We start from the raw sequence: 26,477 nt of genomic DNA, 5'->3' as shown, positions 1-26,477 counted from the left end.
GAACAACACGCAACTAACTTTCACCAGACTAGAGTGACACAATCATTTGTTTTGTCCATTAACTCCAAACTTAAATATAGGAAATGTATAATAATAACAATTATCATGATTAAAAGCAGGGAGAATGAGACTTAAAGCTCAGTCTAGCGCTTTTTTAAAAAAAAAAAATCAGATGATTTTATCAAAACTATGATTATTTCTATTATCTCTCATTTTTAAATTTCATTTCTAGTTTTTTTTATTTTGCAACGGCCATTAAAGGATGCTTATTTTGGAACAACAAAGTTAGCTTGGTCGGCTAACTGCTCAGCTAATGAGTTACTTCAAAGTGTCAGGAATTCTGCAAAAATGCATTTTAATATTTTAATGAGTGTTTGAATACTAAGACAAACTCTTTTCACATCAGAAAACTCACCAAAGTTACGTTACTCGTCGTCCAGAAACATTTCGTCGCTTCAGTTCGGTTCTTTTCGAGGGTAAAACAGCTTCTGGAGAGAAGAATTCTTGGTGTGAAGTAGTTATCGGTTATCGACTGCTTTAGAGGCTTTTTAATGTTGGGAAAGTGAAGATAAAGTGACTTTTCTCTCCGCTTTGTGTGTCTCCTTCATCGGCCAGCCCTCGCTGTGCCTGTGGAGCCCTTCAAAATAAAAGCACAATAAAACCAGTTCACAGGGCCGCATTCTGGGTTTGGGGAGCGGGGGTGGGTCCAGGGCTTCAGTGGAAGATGAGGCTCCTCAACAGGCCCGGATTCAGACCAGTTTGGACCTATGCAGTTGCATCGGTCAATTTTTTTTCGCATGGTTCATCATCGATATATATATATATATATATATATATATAAAAATATAAAAATTTGAATAATCTCGAATAGTGCCGAACGTGTCCCCGCGGTGAACACAGCTTTTCGGTGGTTTTCATGTCAACCTATAGTCTGTAAATTATACGGATTTTTCCAAGTTTCAGAGTCATACAGACGTACACATAAAGTGGGATATTCAGGGTTTGGTCTGCAGCAGGTCTGCAATCAACCGTTTCTGCAGCGCGGCTCCACTTTGAAGCCGTGAACCATTGAAGCAATGCTTCAGTCCACTAGCTCGTTGGTTCTTTGATTTGCTGCTCTTCAGAAACGGCATGTCCGCTTCTTAACTCCTCTCAAAGCCATTAAAATATTGTGAATCACTTTTGTGTGGATTAAAGTCACTAACTGGGACTCTTGTCTTGTTGCAGTCAAGAAACGAGAATCGTCCTCCGTTCCGTCACAGCTCCAAACGCTGAGCGGCTCTCTGCTGAGACAGAGTCCGCTCAGAATTAATAACTTCAAAATGAATTGCTGCTTTAAATAAAATGACACCTCTTACAAACGTTGTAATGCAGACAAGAAACTACAATTGACTAAAAGGTTTTTTTCCTCCCAAAATGAGACGTCCTGCATTTCTTTACAAATTACATCCTGATGTGCAGCACAGCAGCTGTAAGAGCTCAGCTCAGATATATGGAAACACATTCATGCCAATAATTTCTTTGACAAAACTACAGATTTTGTTTATTTCTATTTATGTCCAGAGATCAAGGATCCACCATGTAGAGTTTATTATGTCCAAAGTTTAAGGATCCAGTGACCAATTTCATATTTATTTACTTTAACACTCAATAAAATGTTGTTCAATTTCAATTTAATCGGCTTATAAAGTGCCAAATCACAACAAAATCTAAATATACTAAAACAAATACATCACAGTTGTACACATATCACAATTGTGATATGTGTACAACTGTGATGTATTTGTTTTAGTATATTTAGTCCTGGACATGATGAATATTGCTGGACTGTTTCTATTTTTGATTGGTATCAATGGAAAATGTCTTCTGTGAACTGTCTGTATCTCAATATATTATTATTAAGAATATATGCAGTCATATTTTTTATTGATTTAATCAACTGAAAAAATCATATATAGATTCAGGTATAATTGAAAGATTTTGGCAATAAATTTGATCCTGTTTACAGTCAATTTTTGTTATAGTGTTGTTTTTTTAGGACATCATATTTATACAAATAAAAAGTGTTCACTATGGTCCATCAAGTCTAATAAATATATTTAAAGAAGTGTGACAATGTATGTTGCACATGAATAAAAGAATGAAGATTATTGAATAACAAGACGCGGACGATTTTTATTTTATCACTGGGCAAAAAAGAATCTGTCAGATTTTCAATCGGGGTCCAGCCCTGCTCAAGTCAGGTCACTTTATTTATGAAACACCTTTAATAAAAATAAAAAAAAAAAGTGGATGTAAGTGGTTCACAATAAAACAAAAACTGAATGTGGACAACTCTACCTTGAAATCCACAAATTAAAAAACCCCAAACAGCCTCAGGGAATGTAGACTGAATGAAACATAAAAGATTTTATAAATGGTATGAAGGTTAAGTATAAATAAGCATGTATTTTAAACACTGATAATAACTTTCTTTTAAAAAATGAACTTTATAACAGAAGATTGTCTTCAGAGTCTTAGTCAACATTTTAATTTTAAAAATTCACTAGGTGTGAATAAACATCTGACAAATTAATCAAACCTCTTGTATATACAGACTGTTTCCTGGGACCACAATGTTCTGAAAATGATAAATCAGTTCATAAATGAGGCACCGGGGGAAGTTACCCCCCTGGACCCCCTTCCTTCCTCCCTAATGGTCTATGTGGTGCGTGGGACCATATCATCCAGACCTCAGGAGGTGAAATAAGCTCAGCCACCGATGTTGCTGTGATCACTTTTATTGTCTTGTGCAGCTCTGGAACAAAGTGATACCTGACCAGTCCAAATAGTGTCTGGAGGACCAGGCCCCCTGTGGGTTTTGACAGTCCCACGTGTGTTTAGAGTTTGCTGTACAAATAAATTGCCCTTTTGTATTAAAAAAAATGAGGTTTTCAGTCTCCAAATGATTTTGTTATTTAAAATCAAATTCTGTAGAACAGGAAAAGCTTTTAGTCATAAATAAATAGGAATCGCTAAAGACCCACTTGTTTTACCTGTTTTATCATTAGTATATTTGGTTTTTATTCTTTGTACTTTTATGGTTTTGCTTTTTATCATGTTTTTAATCTTTTAACTCAATTTGTTCTGTTTCCATGTTGTATTGTGTGAAGTGCCTTGAGGCGATCTTATCATGAGCTGGCGCTATATAAATTAATAATAAAATTTAAAAAAAAAACCTGTGAGCATCAAACAACTTACAGGATAAACCTGAATTCTTCTGTATGCAAACATTTGAACAGGATTTGAACATCACAAGGGCATCATATCCAACCTGCAGGACAGCATTTTAGAATGAGTCATGTTCTTCACACCAATGTGTCAGTGTTCACATTTTCTGATCTGAGGACAGTGAACGCTCAACGAAAGCTTCAATTTACAGTACATCCAGGAAGTATTCATGGGGCTTCATGGAAAGGTTGTGAATACTTATGTACAGGTGATTTGTTAGTTTTATATTTTTAATAAATTTGCAAAAATCTAAAAACAAAACTTTTCACATTGTCATTATGGGGTACGGTGTGTAGAATTTTGAGGGGAAAAATAAATTTCCTCCATTTTGAAATAAGGCTGTAACATAATAAAATGTGGGAAAAGTGAAGTTCTGTGAATACTTTCTGGATGTACTGTGGTGTTTTTTTTTCTTTGTTTTCTCTACACCAGTAGTACTGCAGTCACAGCAGAATATGTTTCAGCAAGCTGCAGTTTATCAGAATCAAGTTTATTGTCAAGTAACTTTGCACAGACAAGCAACTTGCTTTGATGTTTGGTTCACAACAATAAACTTAACCAGAATTAAACCAGCCCTGTAACTTCAGTAGGAATGTGAGACAGAGTCAGCAGGTGTCACTGGTCCTCCCAGTGAGGTCAACTACAGATGGAAAAAAAGGGCCTTGAGATGTACAGGTCCTCCAGAGAGAGAAGACTGTAGCCACTCATCTTCTCAGCAGAAGAGATGGTACACTGCAGTCTGTCCTTGTCCCTGGTGGCGTCAGCAGTGGACCAGATGGTGATGGAGGAGGTTCCTGTTGCAGGAAATACATCCTCTGCTGGGCTTTCTTGATGAGGGAGCTGATGAGGACCTCTCACTTGAGGTCCTGTGTGATGATGGAGCCCAGGAAGCAGAACAGCTCCACAGTTGAGGAGTCACACAAGGTGATAGGTTTAAGAGCAGCTGGACCTTTCCTGAAGTCCATAATCATCTCCACTGTCTTTTGAGTGTTGAGCTCCAAGTTATTGTGTGCGCACCAGGTCACAAATCGGTTCATCTCCCTCCTGTAGTGATGTCATCCACAAAGTTCAGGAGTAAGTAAGTAAGTAATGTTTATTTCTATAGCACCTTTCATAGACAAGGGAAGTCACAAGGTGCTTCACAAAAAGCACACACAGATAAAAATTCTGAAAAAATACAATTAACATGACAATAAAATAACACTAAGACACACACAGAGCCAGAGCCTCCACGCAGCGGCCAGGAAGGAGCGATCTCCTCGGGTCTTAAAGTGGGTACGAGGGACCTTCAACTGATCCACTGACCTCAGGCTCTGAGCGGGAGTGTAGGGACATGACAGGTCTCTAATGTAGGAGGGAGCCTGGCCATGCAAAACTCTAAAAGTCAACGCTAGGATTTTAAAAAGGAAACAAAACGACACTGGGAGCCAATGAAGGGACTTTAAAATAGGAGAAATGTGAGTCCTTTGAGCGAGACAGCAGCTTTGCTGCAGAATTTTGGACCTGCTACAGATGAAACAGCTCCTTTTAAGGATGGAGGAGCAGCTGTTAGTGTACAGGGAGAAGAACAGAGGAGGATGGACACCGCCTTGCTGACTTCCAGTGCTGGTGGTCCTGGAGTTGGAAGACAGGACCGTCAGGACCAGGACAGGAAGTCAGTGAACCACCTGCAGGTGGAGTCAGGCACACACACCGCGCGCGGAGAGCTTGTCCTGCAGATGATGGTGCTGAAGGCAGAGCTGAAGGATCCTAGCGTAGGTTCCTGAGAGTCCAGGAATGCAGGGCCAAACTGACTGCATCATCTGCAGACCTCTTGGCTCCGTAGGTGGACTTCAAGAGAATTAGCTGCAATCTGTGGATTTTCGCAGCTTCTCTCAAATCGGGTGCAGCATGTGCCAACTGATGTCTGTCTCAATGTGTCTTCTTTTAAACAGACCTTCTGCTCCACTCCACTACGACGCTGGGACTGGAGAAGACAGACAAAAGTCTCTCCCATCATACACATTGGAGCTTGGAACTCCTTCCAAATTGTCATGTGTCTCTTGGTGGCTTCCCTCACTCATCTTCATGTGTGCTCACTCAGGATTTGAGGGTAGTCTGCTACTGTCTTTAACAAAAGTAAGATGATTTTATTTAAGATGAAGGAATAACCTGACAGAATTCAGTGCATGATTCCACAAAGACAAGGAAAGGAGGACAGCAATTAATCAACAGTCAGTTGATTAACGTGATGTTCTTGTAAAACCAAGTTAGTTCACCCAAAATAATATTAAAAAGTAGGCACTTGATATTTAGAAGCTTTCCAGTATCCTTGTTTAAGAAAATAGAACATTTTCTTATCATGCCTAAGACTTTTGCACAGTACTGTATGTATGCGCGTGTTTGCTGCTGCTGTTGTTGCTGTTGTTGTTTATTCACTCATTTTATTCCCAACAAAGGTCCAAATAAGAGGAAACATTTTTTGGCAGCTCTGTACTTTCTTGCCTGACGGTCTTTGAACGCAGCATGACGTAACAGCCCGTCAGCGTCGTTCGCGCTCGCGCCAAGTTCATTCAAACAGTCGCGCTGATCCGGTTCGCTGGTCCAGGTGAGATCATCCGAACGTTCTTCGTCACTTTAGCTTCATTGAGATATTTGAGATATGTTTGTGTTTATTCGTGTTTATTTCCGTCTGTTCTAAACGTTAACTGTCGCACGTGTACGTTAGAAGCGCGGCGGCAGCGTGTTCCGGCAGGAAATAATAATTATAATTCTATATGTGTGTGTAAATTTATAAATAAATGTGGGCGATTTATGTGGAAAATATGAATCTGTACATTTTTAAAATGGAAGGAAAAGGTGAGAAGTTTTTACACCTACAGGTTTGTGTTTGGTTATATAAAGTTTTTAGGTTACAATTTGAGTAAAATGATATTACAAGTATAGTTCTGTGGCTCCCTGAGTTTAATTGCAGTAACTAGTGAGGTTTGAATAAATGACTTAATGATTTGATCATTAGTCATTTAATTGATTGGATGTGTAAAATATTGTGGTGTTTGATTAATCAGAATATAAACAGGTTATTAACTGTTGAACAAGCTCACTGAAAAGTTTGGTGTAATCTAAAAAAAGAAATTATTTAATTTTGGAGGCAGATCCACAAAAAGCAGAACCAAGAAAAATATTGGTGACTTTTCGTTCCAACAAAACTGTTGTATGGGCCGCTGAAGAGGAGGTACTGCTGGCCCACCACCAGAAGGCGCCCTGCCTGAAGTGCGGGCTTCAGGCACGAGAGGGCGCTGCCGCCTCAGGAACAAGCCGTGGTGACAGCTGTCACCCATCATCCGTGACATCTGTCACTAATCAACACATCTGGTATAAAAGCAGGAAGACACCTCCACCAAACTGCCGAGATATCATCTTCATCTGGAGGTAATACTCTCAGCCCTTTTTGTGAGATTTATAAATCTGTTATTGTGAGTGTTTGCAGGAGAACCGGTCGTTTTTGCGGAGGCTGTACAAGACGGCGCTCCTTTTCATCTGAGACCGCTGCCATTGTCCGTTCATTTACGCCCCCTGTTGTGGGTCCGTGTCACTACACTTTCCCAACAAAAACCAAATCAATAATAATAATAAATTGATATTCTGTTGGTGTGAAAACAAGTGGAACAAGAATTTTCAGGATGTTTGGGTCAATGTGGCTCTAAAGAGAATTTGGGGTCATAAAGTCAAAGGTTATGGATATTCAAGATTTTTTTTTTTTTTTTGATGGTTTTTTTAAACCAGAAATTGTTTCATATGTTAGCAAAACTGACTCCAAAAATTCTATCAACTTTGTACTGAGAAGGTCAAATGTCAAGGTCACTGAAAATAATTGAGCTTTCCCTTAAAACTTGTACACTGCAAGTAGTTGTCATCCTATTGGGCCAGTGAGGTACAGATTCTGACATTGTATTTATTTTGTACATTGGCATGGTTGTTGGTGGTGGATGTTTTCACTCTGAGTTCTTTTCTAGTTTATTTAAAAGCTTCTCTCGCCTGTTGTGCAGAAACCTGAAGTCGACGTTGTGCCATGTGGACCCAGAACAAACAGACACCACCTGCTGACTGGTCAGAGACATAAAATACCTCATAAAATATGTAAATATGAAAGTTTCATTCTTATCTGCAGCTCCTGAAGTGTTTGTTTGTTTGAGCAGTAGTCACGCTGTCGCCGTCATCTTCTTTGTGCTTGGCCTGGGAACCCTGCTGCCCTGGAACTTCTTCATAACGGCCTCTCAGGTTCCACAGCTTCATCAACCTTCATCACGTTAGACAAAATAAAACCTCCTCAAACGTCTGAGTTATTAAAGTGGAGCATCGTTTGTGTTCTCACATTATCATTATTTTGTCAGATAAGATGCAGAATTTTTCATGATTTATCAGATCATTTTATCTCTTAAAGTTTCAGTTTTGACCAAATCCAATTGTCCATCCAGTGATCTAGCTTCTTTTTCCTGTCACAGTATTTCAACGGGCGGCTCGCGGTGCAGAACGTTACAGCTAACTGCACCGCCACTAAAGACTACGACTACGACAGCTGGATGGCCTTACTGTCCCAGCTGCCCCTGCTGCGCTTCACGTTGCACAACTCCTTCCTGTATCAGTGGTAGGTGTCGACCCCAAAGGTCAGTAGGGTTCACAGCCGTCACCTCAGAGGTCAGTGGTATAAAAACGCCCTGTGATTGGATGTTGATGCTGCTTCATGTGTCTTGTTCACTTTACCTTCTAAGTGAGAAGTCTGAAATTGTAATTTAAGAAACTTTGGACCGACGGGCTTCAGGAGAAAAAAGAAAACGTTCACTGAACTGAAGAAACTGAAGATATTTGTAGTCTGTTTTATTAGATTAGTAATAAAGTTAGTTACTGAACAGTGTTTTTTTTTTTTTTTTTTTCTTGAAGAATCATTTTAATCCATCTGGGTAATGACATAAAATCCAGAAGTCAGGATTGAGAAACTGAGTTTCTGACTTCCCGGTGTGTGTTTTCATAGTCGGAGTTCAGAAAATCTGGGGTCCCAGTGGTCAGTGAATGCAGCAGCTCAGAACCTGAACTCTAAACAAAAAAGTCACCAGATTCTTCTGTTGTAAATAAAGTTATATTAATAATAATAAATGTTGGCTGCTGAAATCAATAGAAATTTGCTCTGACATTTAGATTTGAGCTTGAATGTGATTAAATGGACAATTCTTGATCCAAATGGAAATAAACATTTGTGCTCATCACTGACTTATAGAGTTTTGAACGCTGCTAAAACTCTGAAAGCATTTAAAATAAGTGTTCTTAATAATAGTAATAAATAAACTAACACCAAACAGCTTTTAAAATATTTTTATACAAATATATAAGCTGTCAAATGTGTACTTATATCAGTGATGTTTGTAAATACTGTATATTTTGAGCTTTGATAAACTGATTTGTCATCATTCTAATTTATTATTATTTCTGTGTTTAGCTCAAACTGTTGCCGTGGTGATATTTAGTCTCTCTCTCTGCAGGGTGAGAGAGCGCCTCCGTGTGGCCTTCAGTCTCATTGCCATCTTCATCCTCTTCTCCCTCACTGCCGCTCTGGTCCGGGTTCCCTTGCATCCGGACATCTTTTTCTCTGTCACTATGGCAACTGTCTGGTTCATCAACAGTGAGCATTCACATAAGTTGTCATGGCAACACCCATGTGAGGATTGTCTGTCTCCATAATAAATGAACCCTGATCATCTATGAGCTCGGATCAGTCAAAAACGTACCAAATTAAAAAAAAAAAACAAATCTGTGGTTTTTTACGTCAAAATCCTCTTCAAAGAATCACATCATCTCTTTGGCGTAAACATCAGGTAAACGTGTACTTAAAAAAAAAAAAAAAAAAAAAAAAAAAAAAAAAAGACAGACATGTTTTGGGCTGTGGGCGCGCCGTACTCTGAGTCCGCTGGTCCGAACCCTGACCCCCGCAGGCAGACGTCGCCGGGCTGAGGTGGGACTTTGTGTTTTGTTTGCAGCGTTCAGCGCCGTGCTGCAGGGCAGTCTGTTTGGCGTGGTCAGTCTGCTTCCTCCTCGCTACAGCACGCTCTACATGAGCGGTCAGGGGCTGGCGGGGATCTTCGCCGCGCTCGCCATGCTCTTCTCCATCCTGAGTGAGTACTGAACCTATAACCTCTGTCTGGTGGTCTGACAGTAACCCTAGAAAAGGAAATATCAGAAATTAAAACCAACCTCGAGCCATCAACCAAGAGAACATGATTGCCAGGTTGCTTGGCAATGAGAACATCAGCTTAGAATGTTGTTTCCATCCTAGAAGCATGTAGTACCATTCTGGAAGCGGCTGCCAGCTCCACAGTGCACAAAGCTTCTGATGTGGTCCACCTGTCCATACTGCATGGAACGTCCTCATATGATTTTGAACCTTGACCTTTATTCGTCTCTGCAGCAAATGCAGACGCCACTTCAGCAGCGTTGGGATACTTCATCACACCGTGTGTGGCCACGCTGGGAACTTTGCTGTGTTACCTGCTACTGCCACACCTGGTGAGGACTCAAACCTCTGAACACATGAATTAGCTCCTGTGATTGGTGCGTTTAAACGAGCTGGTGGAACCTGTGGACGGAGCTTCAAATAGGATGGAGCCCAAATTATTTAAAATATTAACACCACATTTTTTTTTTTATTAATACGCTTTCATCCAAGTTCGTTTGGAAAAAAAAATAGATATTATATTTTGAAGGAGATCCACATAAAATGGGTGGAGTCAGTGATTTGTTTTGGTCTGTGCTCAGGTGTGCACTCTAAGTGCCCCTCATGTTTGCAAGTTTGGGATTAATAATCTGTCAGTTTATAGTTTACCCTAATGTTGTTGTTGTGTGTTTTTTTTTTTTTCTTTCTTGAAGAAAAATTTTAGGTATTATGTCAGTACGTTCCATTAAAAAAAACAAAAAAAAAAACTACTCTGAGGTGTAACTTTGGCCAAAAATGTTCAGAAAATGCTTTTGTGACAGGGCATTCAGGAAATGGGAAGATAGCAAAATGATGCATCATACCGTTCAGAAATTATTTTCAAAATTCCGACTTCTGATGTCTTTTTTTCTGGATTCTACTGTATTAAGGTATTTATTCACTTATTTTTGGGGAATCTTGCAGATGAACCCAAAAAGAAAACATGTCAGGTCTTAAATCCTGCATTTTCCAGGGTTTTGGTTTTTGCTGAAGCACCAGGAGCAGAGCTGCGGTTAATATTATTTTTTTAAAACTGAATTTAAAGATGTCGGCTTTGGTTCTTCTCACTGTGTTGTTGTTGTTTGTTTGTGCAGCCATTTGCTCGTTTTTATCTGGACAGACGTCGGTCTGATGATGTGGAGACGGCGCAGGAGCTGATCAGTGCTGCAGGTTGGTCCTTAAAGCGACTCGTCCCGGTTACCGGTAACATTAGAGTAGAATGAAACCAGAGCGAATCCAGAACCAACGGACTAGTTTGGGTTTCCTGAACTGATTGGATGCATTGATACATGATTGCTGATCCACACGTTATTGATCTTATCGGCATTATTAAACCCTGAGACTGGTGTGAGAAAATTTGGAAACTTGTGTTTTCTCATCACATTTCATATTTGTTTTATTCTTATTTTTCAAACTCACATTTTGTATTTGTCTGTTTATGGTTTGTAATTAAAAAAGCTCTCTGCTGCTACAGTGATGAGAGAAATCCAAAAATGAAATATCGAAAGGAAAATGAGCATGTTTTTAATTATTTTATGTTCCTTATCTGGGTCACAAGTTTGTTTCTGTTGTGTTTTTGTTTTGTAACCTGATTTATCAGATTATTATCCAACTTTACTCACAAAGTGTTTTTGTTCGCTTGTTTCAGATAAAAAGGCTTTGAATGACAAAGAGCTGGAAGCTAACGGGGAAATTCCTCAACCAGCAGCAGAGTCGAGGACGCGCGTCTGTCCTGCACGTCTTCAAAAAGGTGACCGGCATTTCTTCAAGTTATTTCAGTTTTAATTTCACAAACATTTGGACAGCGGATCATCAACATGGAACATGATATAACGCAAACACGCTCGAGATTCACGACTGATCAGAACATTTTCTGCTCCATGTTAACAGACCAAAAAACTGCAGTAAAATACATCAAACGTCAGACTGTGGAACAAAAATATTTGTCAGTATTAATATGTATCATTTAATTTGTATCCACATACAGATTGAGAATATAAAAAAGTAAAACAATAACATTTTTAAAGCATTTTTGTATATTTTATATACATAAAATTACAAAACTATATAATCGCATCAGGCGTGTCAGTTCTGTAAAGGGGCGTGTCGTGTCTGTAAAGGGGCGTGTCAGTTCTTCTGTAAAGGGGCGTGTTGATTCCAAACGTCAAGGCGCTGCTGCTCCCAGTGGTTGGAGTGTGTCTGACGGGTTAAAAGCTGACATATTTCATTGTATGTTTGTACAATGAAAATAGTCATGTCATTCAGTTTGAGTTTGTGTCCATCATTAATCACTAATGAGGAAGTGGGCGGGGCGTTCTGAACAGACTGTCACATGATTGCTTTGTGTCGTCAGTAACAAACATCCTGTCGAAGTGCTTTTCTTTAAACTGTCATGCTAATTGTTTATATCACAGTTTAACATTTAGCATGGCATCCCGTCACTGGCTTCTCATTGGACAGGGGGAGTCATCCACCAGGCCAGAGTCCAGAGGTCAAAGGACTGTGAGCAGAATACAGAGCGCTCACAGTCATCGTCCCACGTGTTTGAACGCAGCATTAAAAAAAACTGTTTGTTGTTCAGATCTGGCTGATGGCGGCCTGTGTGTTCGCTGTCACGCTGTCTGTGTTTCCTGTGGTCACAGTCCGAGTGGAGACCATCTACAAGGACGTCGCTGTCTGGGGTGAGAAACCATAATGGGACGCAAAACATCCAACAATGTTGTCTCTGAAGTGTCACATTGTTTTTATTTATTCATCAAATGTACCATTACCCACTAATTAACCTGAAGCCCCCCCCCCCCCCCCAAAAAAAACAATCAGCAGCTTCATCTCAAAGTCAGAAAATGTCCAAACTGTCACCTTTTGGACGCTGATGGTGGTCTTCTGTGTGGAGACATTGGGGGAGTTGCTTTTTCCACACTGGCAGAAATGCACCTGAAAGCATCACTGATGTCATTAAAAGCAGGAAATGGTTTGTGGAGACTAAAGAAGTAAATCCTGGAGCCTCGCTGAAAGTCTGGATTCAGTCCCACTGTTCATTGTTTTGTAATTTAGCATCAATCTGTAGATTGATCAAAGGAGCAGAAACAAATCATCAATATTGTTACTGGTCATTACGTTGACCTTTTGTCAGATGGTGTCACTGTCCAATCACAAGCCTTCAAGATGATGACCTCCGAGGAGACGACAATAAACAGTGTCCAAAACAGCCGCGGCCATCATGTTAGCTAACCGTGTGGCCTGCTTTTCTAAAACACTCACATTTAATTGCCTGGTAATTCTTTGTCATTCAGCTTATTATGATTATTTTATTTTTTTTATAGACAAAATCTTCATTTGCATTTGTTGCTTCGTTGTTTTTAATGTCATGGATCTGATTGGCCGCAGCGTCCCATCGCTCATCCAGTGGGTGAGTCAAGAAAATTCAGTGGACTTTTATTTATATATATATATATATATATATATATGTAAAAAGGTTTTGTCTCTGGATATTGTGTGCTATTTTTTCCAGAGTATAAGTTGCACCTTTATTAAAAAAAAAAGGCTAAAAACAAAACAGGACAGTGTAAGTATAAATCTCACAAATGAATAAAAAATAACTGAGTTATACTCCAGAAAATACTGTCATTTTTAAGTTATGCTACCGAAGTGTTTTTTTGTGTGGATTTATTCTATTAAATTTTGAGCCATCACTCATCGATCAAACATTTGTCTCCACAGCCTTCTGTTTCCTGTTGCCGTGGCGACCCGTCTGATCTTCATCCCTCATCATGATGTGTAACATCCAGAACACGCGGCTCCCTGTCCTCTTCGCTCACGATGCCGGCTTCGTGGTCATCATGGCGCTGTTCGCCTTTTCTAACGGATACCTGGCGAGCCTCTGCATGTCATACGCACCACAGTGAGTCCGGCGCCGGGTCACAACTTGACAGATCAAAGATTGCTGAACACTTTTTTCTTTCTGTTCCACATTATCTGGCGTTGTTAAGTGTGACGTAACGCATCATGTGATTTTCAATTTCTGGCTCCAAACAAAAAAGGCGCGCTGTCGTTAACATTGAGAACTGCACTGAGACGCTCTGATCAGGCTGCACACGGACAACAGCATTAACATTGCAACATAAAACTCTTTGTATATTGTGCCTAAAACTATCCTGGATATATTAACTGGGTTTTCAGACATTGTTGTTTGTTTTTATGTAAAAATGTCAGACCTCAGGTCATTTCTCCGTTATTTTCAGTGGGAGTTGCTTTGAGCCGCGATCGCTTCCTGTTCACGTCGTTCGGGGAGAAAGTGAAGTTTGCACTTTAACGTCCTGTTTATTGTTATAAATTTTTTATTAACAAACCAACATGTATATTTTACCTGTGCATAATAAAATATATAAAGTAAAAGGAAAAAAAGTTTTATTAAGTGTTCTTACCTTTAGAAACAGACGAATGCGGTTAACGGAGGGACGGAGGTTTGCACACAATGTAAACACAAACTAAAACTGTAGATCCTTAAAAGGATCAAACAGACATAACTTTAATTGTAAACTTGCAGGTCTTTGGACCCGGAAACAGATTTATCACGTGATGCGTTACGTCAGCGCTTAACAAACGGCAGCTGTAAAAAAAAAAAACAAAAAAAACACTTTTTTTTAGGGCTTTTTGTGACATCATCAACATGGCTTCCAGGTGTCAGATTTCAAAGATGCTAAAAATACACATTTTGGCAGCAAACATTCAGACAAAATTTCAGGTAATGTTAAAAATAAACTAATAATCCAATTATTCACAAAACACAAGTGGTCGTCATTTTGTTGGCTGCTGAAACAACACAACGTCCAGCATGTTAGCTAGCTCTGTCACAAAACACAAAATCATAAAGTTATACTCAAAAACCGATTAAACTGTTCCAGTACTGTGCTGATCCAGTTTGGAATTAGCTATAAGAAAATGAAGTTGACAACATTTATTAATTTATTATTTACTGGTTACTAGCTAACAAGCTTAGCCACAGCACACTGAGCAAGCTAACCTGTTAGCAAACAAATCCATCTCATAAATGGACACATTTGACTTATTTGACAGTAAACAACATATTGTGATATGTGTTCATCGCTAATGTCAGGCTGCTGCAAATATCAGTGTTACAAAATAATTTTAAAGTTTGCTTTAATGGTTATTAGCTTGCTGAGTCACACATGACAATTTTATAAAATCCTCCTGTTATAAAGTTAAACAGTTCTAATATTTGATTAATATAAGTTTTAAAACAAGACAGTAACAGGACCCTGAATGTGGTGCAGCAGGGTTTAATTGTGCACACGTGAGAGAACGCTTAATGATCACCACTAATCAAGACGGATCAACACGCTCTGTTGTGACCTCCACGACATGAGGTGAAATGAGGGTGGTGCGTGACATTCATGGAAGATTTTTTTTTTTGACAGCCACAAACCTGCTCCATGAAAATCATGAACAACACGCACTATTAAGGAACATATTCAGATTTGTTAAGTCACGTTAAGAATGTGCCAAGAATGACACAAATATGACATTCGTAATGCGTCCTGCCTATGTGTAAACGCACCATAAGACGCTCTTTGATTTGCCAGTTTCCAAAATGTGTATTTTTTTTTTTAAGTAGATATTATCTCTGGAAAAAAAATTATATTTTTTTTTACCCAATCATTTCTTAAGTAAATCAGAAGGGTTTTTATCAAAATTGTAGATAACTTGAAAGTTACAAGTCCACGTTTAGTTCTGTTGGTCTCAGAACCCGGACAAACAAAAACCTTCCAAAAACATTCCCATAATGCACTGCAGTGTGAGCCTGATGGTCTGCGGACAGATATTTGTGTTTCCTGATGTGGGTGTGACTGTTTGTCAGGTTTGTTCGGAGTAAAGACGCTGAAACGGCCGGTTCTCTGATGACCTTCTTCCTGGTTCTGGGTTTGGCACTGGGAGCGTCGCTCTCCTTCCTGTTGGGAAAACTGGTGTAGACGGCCGGGAGCCTGCAGATGCCGCCGAAGCACCGACAATCTGATCAGCAACCGACATATTAAACTTTAGGGCCCATTTAAAAAAAAAAAAAAAAAAAAAAAAAAAAAAAAAAAAAAAAATTATATATAGTATCCTTGACATCAGAAAAAAGTGATGCGGGAGGGCTGATTTTGATTTTATTTTTTGTTTTCTCTGATACAACAAGAGAAGGATTTTTTTTTTTTTTTTCTTCAAAAGATGTGAAATCACAGCTCCAGTTTTCTAGAAGACACATGGAACAGAATGTGTCAGCACAGAGCAACACCTGCTTCCATTAAGCGCCAAGTTCTGGGCCTGGCTCAGTATACTTCAGCCGTCTTTGGCTAAAGCATACTCGCCACCTAGTGGACCTGCCAATTCTTGCACCAGCTGTACTGTTGTCAGTGAAATTTGCCAATAAATAAATAAAAATTGATGCAGGCCGATTCTGGCGTGCGGGCGGGGATGATAAACTGTTTCGTTTTGTTTTTTTAAATGGGGCCTTACTGTGTGTAAGAGGGTGTCCTCTGAAAGTGAATTAAAATTGTATATATTTTCTCACATAAATTTTTATCAATTTTGATTTTTAAAAAATTTTGTAAAGGAAAAGAAACACATTTTCACGATTGAGAGATTCCGTTTTATTTCATACTGTGTGGATCTTAATCTCTGTTGTTTAACAGTTCACTAAAAAAGTGAACTGTTAAAAATGGGCTTCATAAGAAAACAAACAAAACACGTCTTGCCTCTTTATTGTCGGATGTAATTACTGAGTGCAGCCTCTAGAGGCGCTACTGATGCTCTGAGCTTCTAAACTATTTAAGTTATTTTATAGTTCTCTGAAGAAACTGTTTACAAACAGGTGGATTGAATATTAGTTACTATTTTAACTTGTTTTTCATACTGTTGTCACATTAACTGCAGTACCAATCTTCTAGCCCCGCCCACTTTAACAAAGCGATGTGACTTCAACATTAATCAAATAGTGAAAGCACTGATGGAACATTGTGGCAAATAAAACGATTTCAGGTTTGTTTGCTTTTTTGTTTATACGTTGTAAGTGCTAGTTTTGTCACCTAATTATCTGAATATTTTGTTTTCGTAGCTGTCACAATGAAACTATTTCTAATCCGGTTATAAGTCAACACTCACTAAACAGTTGTACAGTTTAATATTTCAGGTTTCATGTCACAGTCAATTTATGTAACATAAATCCTATTGGCTAGAAGAGGACATGTGACTATCTTTTTTTTTTTTCTATTGTAATGTTGGTGTGGACAGAATCAGGGATTTTGTGCTGAACTATCATGTTTTGTTTCTTCAGATTTCTGCACTTAAAAGTGTTTATCTTTTTTAAAATGCTGTATTTTGTATTTAAGGGTTTAAGTGTTGGTTTGAAATACTTTATGACACTGCAGACCATTTTGTATTTGTTCATTTTTTAAAACATTTTATTAACACGTTTTTGTAGGTTGCTGATTATTCATGGGGGGGGGGGGGTCTTTATTCTACCTGTAATGTGATTTAAAGTGTAATTTTGTTTTTTAATACAATTATTTTCCATATTTTGTGTCCAAATAAAAATGTTTCTAAATTACTTGTTATACAGTTGTATGCAAACGTTTGGGCCCCACTGATGATTTTCATGCTTTTCCTTTAATTCATTGATTGTTTGGATCAGCAATTTCAGTTAAATATATCATATAGCAGACAAACACACTGTTTGTGGCATTTACATAGGGTGTGCAATAATTATTTAAACAAAATTAGGCAGGTGCATAAATTTGGGCACCCTTGTCATTTTATTGATTTGAATACATTTAGCACTAATTATTGGAACACAAAATTGGTTTGGTAAGCTCACTGACCCTTGACCTCCTTACACAGGTGAATCCAAGCAAGAGAAAGGGTATTTAAGGTGCCCATTTGCAAATGTTTCCCCTCTTTGAATCTCTTCCAATGAGTGGCAACATGGGAGCCTCTAAAGAACTCTCAAATGACCTGAAAACAAAGACTATTCAACATCATGGTTTAGGGTACAGGATACAAAAAGAGATTTCAGCTGTCAGTTTCCACTGTGAGGAACATAGTGAGGAAATGGAAGACCACAGGCACAGTACTAGTTAAGGCCTAAAGTGGCAGGCCAAGAAAAATCTCAGATAAGCTGAAGTGAAGGATGGTGAGAACAGTCATAGTCAACCCACAGACCTGCTCCAAAGACCTACAACATGATGTTGCTGCAGATAGTGTCTCTGTGCATCGTTCAATTATACAGCGCACTTTGCACAAATAGATGCTGTAATGCAGAGGAAGCCTTTTCTGCGTACATGCCACAAACAGCCGCTTGAGGTATGCTAAAGCACATTTAGACAAGCCAGCTTCATTTTGTAATAAGGTGCTGTAGACTGATGAAACCAGCACCTCCAAATCCAAGGCCATGGTTCTCAACCGGAAAAATGTGCTTTGCCCTCTTCAGGTCGGTGGAGTGTCCTTGCCTCAAGTGGAGGAGGTTAAGTATCTTGGGGTCTTGTTCACAAGTGAGGGACGGATGGAGCGTGAGATCAACAGACGGATCGGTGCAGCATCTGCAGTGATGCAGTCACTGTATCGGACCGTCGTGGTGAAGAGAGAGCTGAGTAGGGGGGCAAAGCTCTCGATTTACTGATCGATCTACGTTCCGATCCTCACCTATGGTCATGAGATTTGGCTCATGACCGAAAGAACGAAATCGTGAGTACAAGCGGCCGAGATGGGTTTCCTCCGCAGGGTGGCTGGGCGCTCCCTTAGAGATAGGGTGAGGAGCTCGGTCACTCGGGAGGAGCTCGGAGTCGAGCCACTGCTTCTCCGCGTCGAAAGGAGCCAGTTTAGGTGGCTCGGGCATCTTTTCTGGATGCCCCCTGGATGCCTCGCTGGAGAGGTGTTCCGGGCATGTCCCATCGGGAGGAGGCCCCGCGGAAGACCCAGGACACGCTGGAGGGACTATGTCTCTCGGCTGGCTTGGGAACGCCTTGAGGTTCCCCCGAGTAGCTGGGGGAGGTGTGTGTGGATCGGGAGGTCTGGGCGGCTTTGCTTGAGCTGCTGCCCCCGCGACCCGACTCCGGATAAAGCGGAAGAAAATGGATGGATGGATGGACTGATAAAACTAAAATTGAGTTATTTGGACATAACAAGGGGCAGTATGCATGGCTGAAAAAGAACACAGCATTCCAAGAAAAACACTTGCTACCTACAGTAAAATTTGGAGGTGGTTCCATCATGCTGTGGGGCTGTGTGGCCAGTGCAGGTACTGGGAATCTTGTTAAAGTTGAGGGTCACATGGATTCCAGTCAATATCAGCAGATTCTTGAGAACAATGTTCATGAATCAGTGACAAAGTTGAAGTTGTGTCGGGGCTGGATCTTTCAACAAGACAACGACCCTAAACACTGCTCAAAATCTACTAAGGCATTCATGCAGAGGAACAAGTACAGTGTTTTGGAATGGCCATCTCAGTCCACAGACCTGAAGATTATTGAAAATCTGTGGTGTGATTTTAAGTGGGCTGTCTGTGCTCAGAAACCAACAAACCTGCAATGTTTTATAAAGAAGAATGGTCCAAAATACCTTCAACCAGAATCCAGACTCTCATTGGAAGCTATAGGAAGCATTTAGAGGCTGTTATTTCTGCAAAAGAAGGATCTACTAAATATTGATCTATTTTTTCTGTTGGGGTGCCCAAATTTATGCACCTGCCTAATTTTGTTTAAAGAATTATTGCACACTTTGTAAATCCTATGAACTTCATTTCACTTCTCATATATCACTGTGTTTGTCTGCTATATGATATATTTAACTGAAATTTCTGATCCAAACAAACAATGATTTATAAAGGAAAATCAACAAAAAAGCTTTTCAACTTACCATCCCTGGTTCTCAAGACCAGTCACCTAAGTGGCTCTACTCTACTCTATTCTACTCTTCTTTTTAAAAAGACATTTAGATATACCTTATATACACTAGTAGAGTTCTACTTTAGAATTGGAATATATTATAGAAGACATATCTTACTGAATTTTCATGGAAATCATCAGGGTGTCCAAACTTTTACATACCACTGTATGTGTGTGTGTGAGACAGAGATTCTTAAATCTCATAAATTCAAGTACTGATGGTATTAAATATAAAACCAGTGCAAACTTAACATGCATGAAATATTTGCATTATATTCACTGACAAATCAATTCACATTTAAAAAAGATCAACTATTTTCAAATGTGTTTAAATCATTTATCAGAAAGTGGGAGGTGTTTTGATTTATTACAGTTAAGTGTATTTGGAGGTTTTATATTAAACAAAGTTCCAGTGTTTGTAAAAATTGGATATGAGTAAAAAAAATTACACCTGCAGTGCCTCGGTTAGCATATATATATATATATATATATATATATATATATATATATATATATATATGACGTCAGTGACATATGTCACGGATGTCCATATATGGACTCTGAGCCTGGCTACACTCTGTGGGAGGAGAGAGTACAATGCCCCTCCTCTCCATATAAGGGGGTGTGGTCTGTACTGGCTCCATCAATCAAACTAAAGATGACCTTCATTCAGACTAATTAATTTAAGTTCCAGAATAAACTTAAACTTTCAGGGTTTAATTTTCAGAAAAACCATCAGATTGTTTTGTTCTTGTCTGAAAGGAAAGTGTTTTTATTTTGAGCACATTTAGCTTTGCATGCTGGGTGGCTGTGGGCCTCAGTGGGCTGGGGTCTGATCCGGGGCTGAAGGTCGCTGTGGGTTCGAGCTGCACAATAAGCTCATTATCACTGCGTGACCACGTCAGCACTCCACAAACAGGACCTGCAGCTTTTCTTCCTCATGGCTGACGCTCGGGACGGGACGGTGAGTTTTCCTCAAACCCTGATCACAAACTGCTCTCAGCCTCTTCCACAGGGCACCGGCCTGGACTACGGTCTGGATTACAGATTCTTTTCTGTCAGAATGTCGGGTTCCTCTGATCAGAATCACCAAATGTTTGGGAGCTTTGAGTGATCAGGCGACAAAACTATTTGTTGCAGCAGTGTGGGCACGTCCACTCTGCAGGGGGAGGAGTCAGGCGGAGCCTTTCCAGAACAATAAAGAACTACTACTGAAGTAGTGAAAGTGCAGAACTCAACTGAGGCCTAACCGGCTTCAGTAACCAGCTTCATTAACTGGCTTCAGTAACCGGGTTCAGTAACCAGCTTCATTAACAGACTTCATTAACTATCCAAGTTCAGTAACCGGCTTTAGAAACTATCTTCAGTAACCAGTTTCATTAAGTGGCTTCAGTAACCAGCTTCATTAACAGACTTCATTATCTGGCTTCATTAACTATCCAAGTTCAGTAACCGGCTTTAGAAACTATCTTCAGTAACCAGTTTCATTAAGTGGCTTCAGTAACAGACTTCATTATCTGGCTTCATTAACTATCCAAGTTCAGTAACCGGCTTTAGAAACTATCTTCAGTAACCAGTTTCATTAAGTGGCTTCAGTAACCAGCTTCATTAACAGACTTCATTATCTGGCTTCATTAACTATCCAGGTTCAGTAACCGGCTTCAGTAACCAGCTTCATTAACCGGCTTCAGTAACAGACTTCATTATCTGGCTTCATTAACTATCCGGGTTCAGTAACCGGCTTTAGAAACTATCTTCAGTAACCAACTTCATTAACCTTGCTTCAGTAACCAGCTTCATTAACAGACTTCATTATCTGGCTTCATTAACTATCCGGTTCAGTAACCGGCTTTAGAAACTATCTTCAGTAACCAGCTTCATTAACTGGCTTCAGTAACCAGCTTCATTAACCGGCCTCAGTAACCAGCTTCATTAAGAGACTTCATTATCTGGCTTCATTAACTATCCGGGTTCAGTAACAGGCTTTAGAAACTATCTTCAGTAACCTGCTTCATTAACTGGCTTCAGTAACCAGCTTCATTAACCGGCTTCAGTAACCAGCTTCATTAACAGACTTCATTATCTGGCTTCATTAACTATCCAAGTTCAGTAACCGGCTTTAGAAACTATCTTCAGTAACCAGTTTCATTAAGTGGCTTCAGTAACCAGCTTCATTAACAGACTTCATTATCTGGCTTCATTAACTATCCAGGTTCAGTAACCAGCTTCATTAACCGGCTTCAGTAACAGACTTCATTATCTGGCTTCATTAACTATCCGGGTTCAGTAACCGGCTTTAGAAACTATCTTCAGTAACCAGCTTCATTAACCTTGCTTCAGTAACCAGCTTCATTAACAGACTTCATTATCTGGCTTCATTAACTATCCGGTTCAGTAACCGGCTTTAGAAACTATCTTCAGTAACCAGCTTCATTAACTGGCTTCAGTAACCAGCTTCATTAACCGGCTTCAGTAACCAGCTTCATTAACAGACTTCATTATCTGGCTTCATTAACTATCCGGGTTCAGTAACAGGCTTTAGAAACTATCTTCAGTAACCTGCTTCATTAACTGGCTTCAGTAACCAGCTTCATTAACCGGCTTCAGTAACCAGCTTCATTAACAGACTTCATTATCTGGCTTCATTAACTATCCGGGTTCAGTAACCGGCTTTAGAAACTATCTTCAGTAACCAGCTTCATTAACTGGCTTCAGTAACCAGCTTCATTAACCGGCTTCAGTAACCAGCTTCATTAACAGACTTCATTATCTGGCTTCATTAACTATCCGGCTTCAGTAACCGGCTTCATTAACTGGCTTCAGTAACCAGCTTCATTAACAGACTTCATTATCTGGCTTCATTAACTATCCGAGTTCAGTAACCGGCTTTAGAAACTATCTTCAGTAACCTGTTTCATTAAGTGGCTTCAGTAACCAGCTTCATTAACCGGGTTCAGTAACCAGCTTCATTAACAGACTTCATTATCTGGCTTCATTAACTATCCGGGTTCAGTAACTGGCTTTAAAAACTATCTTCATTAACTGGCTTCAGTAACCGGCTTTAACAACTATCTTCATTAACTGACTTCAGTAACCGGCTTCAGTAACCAGCTTCATTAACCGGCTTCAGTAACCAGCTTCATTAACAGACTTCATTATCTGGCTTCATTAACTATCCGGTTCAGTAACCGGCTTTAGAAACTATCTTCAGTAACCAGCTTCATTAACCGGCTTCAGTAACCAGCTTCATTAACAGACTTCATTATCTGGCTTCATTAACTATCCGGGTTCAGTAACCGGCTTTAGAAACTATCTTCAGTAACCAGCTTCATTAACCGGCTTCAGTAACCAGCTTCATTAACAGACTTCATTATCTGGCTTCATTAACTATCCGGGTTCAGTAACCGGCTTTAGAAACTATCTTCAGTAACCAGCTTCATTAACTGGCTTCAGTAACCAGCTTCATTAACAGACTTCATTACCTGGCTTCATTAACTATCCGGTTCAGTAACCGGCTTTAGAAACTATCTTCAGTAACCAGCTTCATTAACTGGCTTCAGTAACCAGCTTCATTAACAGACTTCATTATCTGGCTTCATTAACTATCCGGGTTCAGTAACCGGCTTTAGAAGCTATCTTCAGTAACCAGCTTCATTAACAGACTTCATTATCTGGCTTCAATTAACTATCTGGGTTCAGTAACCGGCTTTAGAAACTATCTTCAGTAACCAGCTTCATTAACCGGCTTCAGTAACCAGCTTCATTAACAGACTTCATTATCTGGCTTCATTAACTATCCGGGTTCAGTAACCGGCTTTAGAAACTATCTTCAGTAACCAGCTTCATTAACTGGCTTCAGTAACCAGCTTCATTAACAGACTTCATTATCTGGCTTCATTAACTATCCGGGTTCAGTAACCGGCTTTAGAAACTATCTTCAGTAACCAGCTTCATTAACTGGCTTCAGTAACCAGCTTCATTAACAGACTTCATTATCTGGCTTCATTAACTATCCGGGTTCAGTAACCGGCTTTAGAAACTATCTTCAGTAACCAGCTTCATTAACTGGCTTCAGTAACCAGCTTCATTAACAGACTTCATTATCTGGCTTCATTAACTATCCGGGTTCAGTAACCGGCTTTAGAAACTATCTTCAGTAACCAGCTTCATTAACTGGCTTCAGTAACCAGCTTCATTAACAGACTTCATTATCTGGCTTCATTAACTATCCGGGTTCAGTAACCGGCTTTAGAAGCTATCTTCAGTAACCAGCTTCATTAACAGACTTCATTATCTGGCTTCAATTAACTGTCTGGGTTCAGTAACCGGCTTTAGAAACTATCTTCAGTAACCAGCTTCATTAACTGGCTTCAGTAACCAGCTTCATTAACCGGCTTCAGTAACCAGCTTCATTAACAGACTTCATTATCTGGCTTCATTAACTATCCGGGTTCAGTAACCGGCTTTAGAAGCTATCTTCAGTAACCAGCTTCATTAACCGGCTTCAGTAACCAGCTTCATTAACAGACTTCATTATCTGGCTTCATTAACTATCCGGGTTCAGTAACCGGCTTTAGAAGCTATCTTCAGTAACCAGCTTCATTAACAGACTTCATTATCTGGCTTCATTAACTATCCGGGTTCAGTAACCGGCTTTAGAAGCTATCTTCAGTAACCAGCTTCATTAACAGACTTCATTATCTGGCTTCATTAACTATCCGGGTTCAGTAACCGGCTTTAGAAGCTATCTTCAGTAACCAGCTTCATTAACCAGCTTCATTAACAGACTTCATTATCTGGCTTCATTAACTATCCGGGTTCAGTAACCGGCTTTAGAAGCTATCTTCAGTAACCAGCTTCATTAACTGGGTTCAGTAACTGGATTTAGTAACTTTCTTGGTTAAAAATGTGTTTTCTCGGAGTTGTTTGCTATCAGCTTTGTTTACGTTGTGTTTTGAAACACTCAAACTTTATGAAGAGAGTCATAAATCCCACAATGCATTTCAGTTCTGTTCCCCTCAAACTGAAGGCGTTTTCATCTTGCAGACGGGAGTCAGATCCGGTGAAGGAAACACGCCTCCTCGCCGTCCGGACAGAGAAGCTGAGATGAACCTGGTGATGTCCTCCATCAACAGGAAGTGACCTCACAAAGTGTGTGAAATTCAGATGTTTGTCTTTTTGCTGATTGTTGGTGCAGGCCGTTCCTTTCAGAGGTCACATCGGCGGCGGCGTGAGTCCCGTCAAGAAGCTGCTGCTGGTCGCTTTGGTGGATTCACGTCCTGACCGGTAAAACAATAAACCTCCAAGTCATCCTGAGTGTTTCTGAGCTGCACTTTAAATAACGGCGGGTGGGTTTCTGAGCTTTAGATTCTACATGGCGCTGACGCGTGGATGTGGGATGTCCAAGCGGCCTCCTAGTGATGTGGCTCTGGAGCTCTGTGTTCGATTCCGGGACCAGCAGGTTCTGAGGAGAGCTTGTGTGGGCGGCTCATGGAGCGAACCCGAGCGGAACATCCCGTTCTTTCCCTTCATCAGGAACCAACCCTTCAGGGTACCAGCACACCCCACCATTGAGAAACGCTGCAGAATGTTTTCCTCCATTAATTCAGATGGAGATACAATGACGCTCCGGGCAAAGTGAAGTGGTTTGTTTAATCGTGAAGTTATGAAGTTGACTTTACTGTGACTCCACATGTGGAGAACTGATGCTGCAGAGCTTCCTCAGCATGCACGTGCCTCACTGCTCCAGGCCAAGGACACGCCCACATTCCACCTGGCTGCAGCAGACAGGTGTGTGGATGGACTGGGTGTCTGCCTGGGTGGTTGCCATCCAGGACCTGAGGCGGTTCTGTGGTGTGGTGGATGCAGAGGTGCAACACCAGCACACACTCCTCGACATGTTGACCTGACTTTATTCGCTGGCTAACGTTCTGCTAACATGGCATGAATTAAGTTGGAACGGCTAATGATGCTATCCTGTTAGCATGTAACTCACTTTTGTCTCAGTTTAATGTCACAGTTAGCCTTGACCTTTGACCTCCATATGTAAATGGTTCTAACATAACAAAAGTTGCTCAAAATTTCAGTGGGTCTCACGCACGCACACACACACACACACACACACACATATACACACAGTGTAATACAGAGGTTATATATTGAGTCCGTGATGAGCTGATGTGGAAGGTGTGCAGCAGAGAAGCCAGATCATTCGGGCCTGCTCCTTTCTCTGCCCTGGACCAGGGCAGTGTCCTTGGATCTGGAGCTGGTCCCCGGGTGTCGCCCTTGTGGTTATGGTGGTTGGATTGTGTCTAACAGTAATCAGGACAGATATCGTTCTATGCACAGTGATGGTAAAGACCTCTTCTTCTTCTTCTTCTTCTTTGTCCAAAGTCCTGATGCGTGTCTGCTGTCTCTGCAGATGGAGATCTGGTGTGAACAGAGTCGTTTTCGTGTCCTCGTGGACGGACAGCGGCTCTTTGACTTTGACCACAGAGTCACGCCTCTGCAGGACGTTGACACTTTTTGGATCAAAGGAAGCATCACGATCACCAAACTAGGATGAAGGAAAGACTTTAGCCGAGACGCTCTCTGGGATCGTCCTTCATCCAGTATGACATATCGCTGCAGAAACCTGTGGAAGGTGGCTGAAGAATAATCTTAGAAGACTGTTGTACCTGTGTTCATGGGGGGGTGGAGCCTATCCCAGCAGTCACTGGGGCAGAGGGAGAGGCGGGGTTCACCTTCACACCTCATTCACACCTGCAGTCAGTTTAAAGTCACCAGTTCATCAAACCTACATGTGTTTGGATGTGGGAGGAATCCAGAGGAACCCATGTGAACATGACATGAAATTTATATTTTGCCTCTGTACACCACAATGTAATTGAAATAAAACAATGAAGAGGTTCAGGGTTGTGTCGACTTTCAGCTTTAATTCACTGTAAATCTGACTGGAGTAGGCAGTTCTCAAAAACTGAGTGAAGGAGGAGACTGGTGAGGGAAGCCACCAAGACACTGAGACAGTCCGAACTGTGTTATATGTG

The 26,477-nt window shown here is 40.4% G+C and overlaps 3 protein-coding genes across 3 annotated transcripts in view; 2 read left to right on the top strand and 1 right to left on the bottom strand.

Moving 5' to 3' along the window:
* The window catches only part of LOC117526742 (E3 ubiquitin-protein ligase pellino homolog 1-like), a 29,081-nt gene extending 28,465 nt beyond the window's left edge, over nt 1-616 (bottom strand). Inside the window, exon 1 of the mRNA XM_034188811.1 lies at nt 416-616. The gene's annotated coding sequence lies outside the window, so the exon portion shown is untranslated. The remainder of the gene's footprint in view (nt 1-415) is intronic.
* Nucleotides 617-6,800: 6,184 nt separating this feature from the next.
* Nucleotides 6,801-15,603, top strand: LOC117526945 (equilibrative nucleoside transporter 2-like). Its single transcript, XM_034189070.1, is given in 14 exon segments — nt 6,801-7,359; nt 7,449-7,530; nt 7,755-7,897; nt 8,787-8,926; nt 9,282-9,416; nt 9,710-9,807; nt 10,588-10,663; nt 11,142-11,197; nt 11,199-11,243; nt 12,075-12,174; nt 12,817-12,921; nt 13,219-13,258; nt 13,260-13,394; nt 15,372-15,603. Coding segments are annotated over 14 exon segments (1,305 nt in total). The 5' UTR covers nt 6,801-7,321; the 3' UTR covers nt 15,484-15,603.
* A 4,683-nt stretch (nt 15,604-20,286) lies between these two features.
* LOC117526227 (galectin-related protein-like) lies at nt 20,287-26,332 on the top strand. Its single transcript, XM_034188280.1, has 4 exons — nt 20,287-20,395; nt 24,478-24,717; nt 24,799-24,982; nt 25,853-26,332. The coding sequence occupies exons 3-4, from the start codon at nt 24,806-24,808 to the stop codon at nt 25,994-25,996; spliced, it is 321 nt and encodes a 106-aa protein (XP_034044171.1). The 5' UTR covers nt 20,287-20,395; nt 24,478-24,717; nt 24,799-24,805; the 3' UTR covers nt 25,997-26,332.
* The last annotated feature ends 145 nt before the right edge of the window (nt 26,333-26,477 follow it).

Source organism: Thalassophryne amazonica, chromosome 15 (genome assembly GCF_902500255.1).
Source record: "Thalassophryne amazonica chromosome 15, fThaAma1.1, whole genome shotgun sequence".
NCBI classification, from domain to species: domain Eukaryota; kingdom Metazoa; phylum Chordata; class Actinopteri; order Batrachoidiformes; family Batrachoididae; genus Thalassophryne; species Thalassophryne amazonica.
Note: the sequence above shows the minus strand (reverse complement) of the source record. Positions and strands in the feature narration are given on the sequence as shown.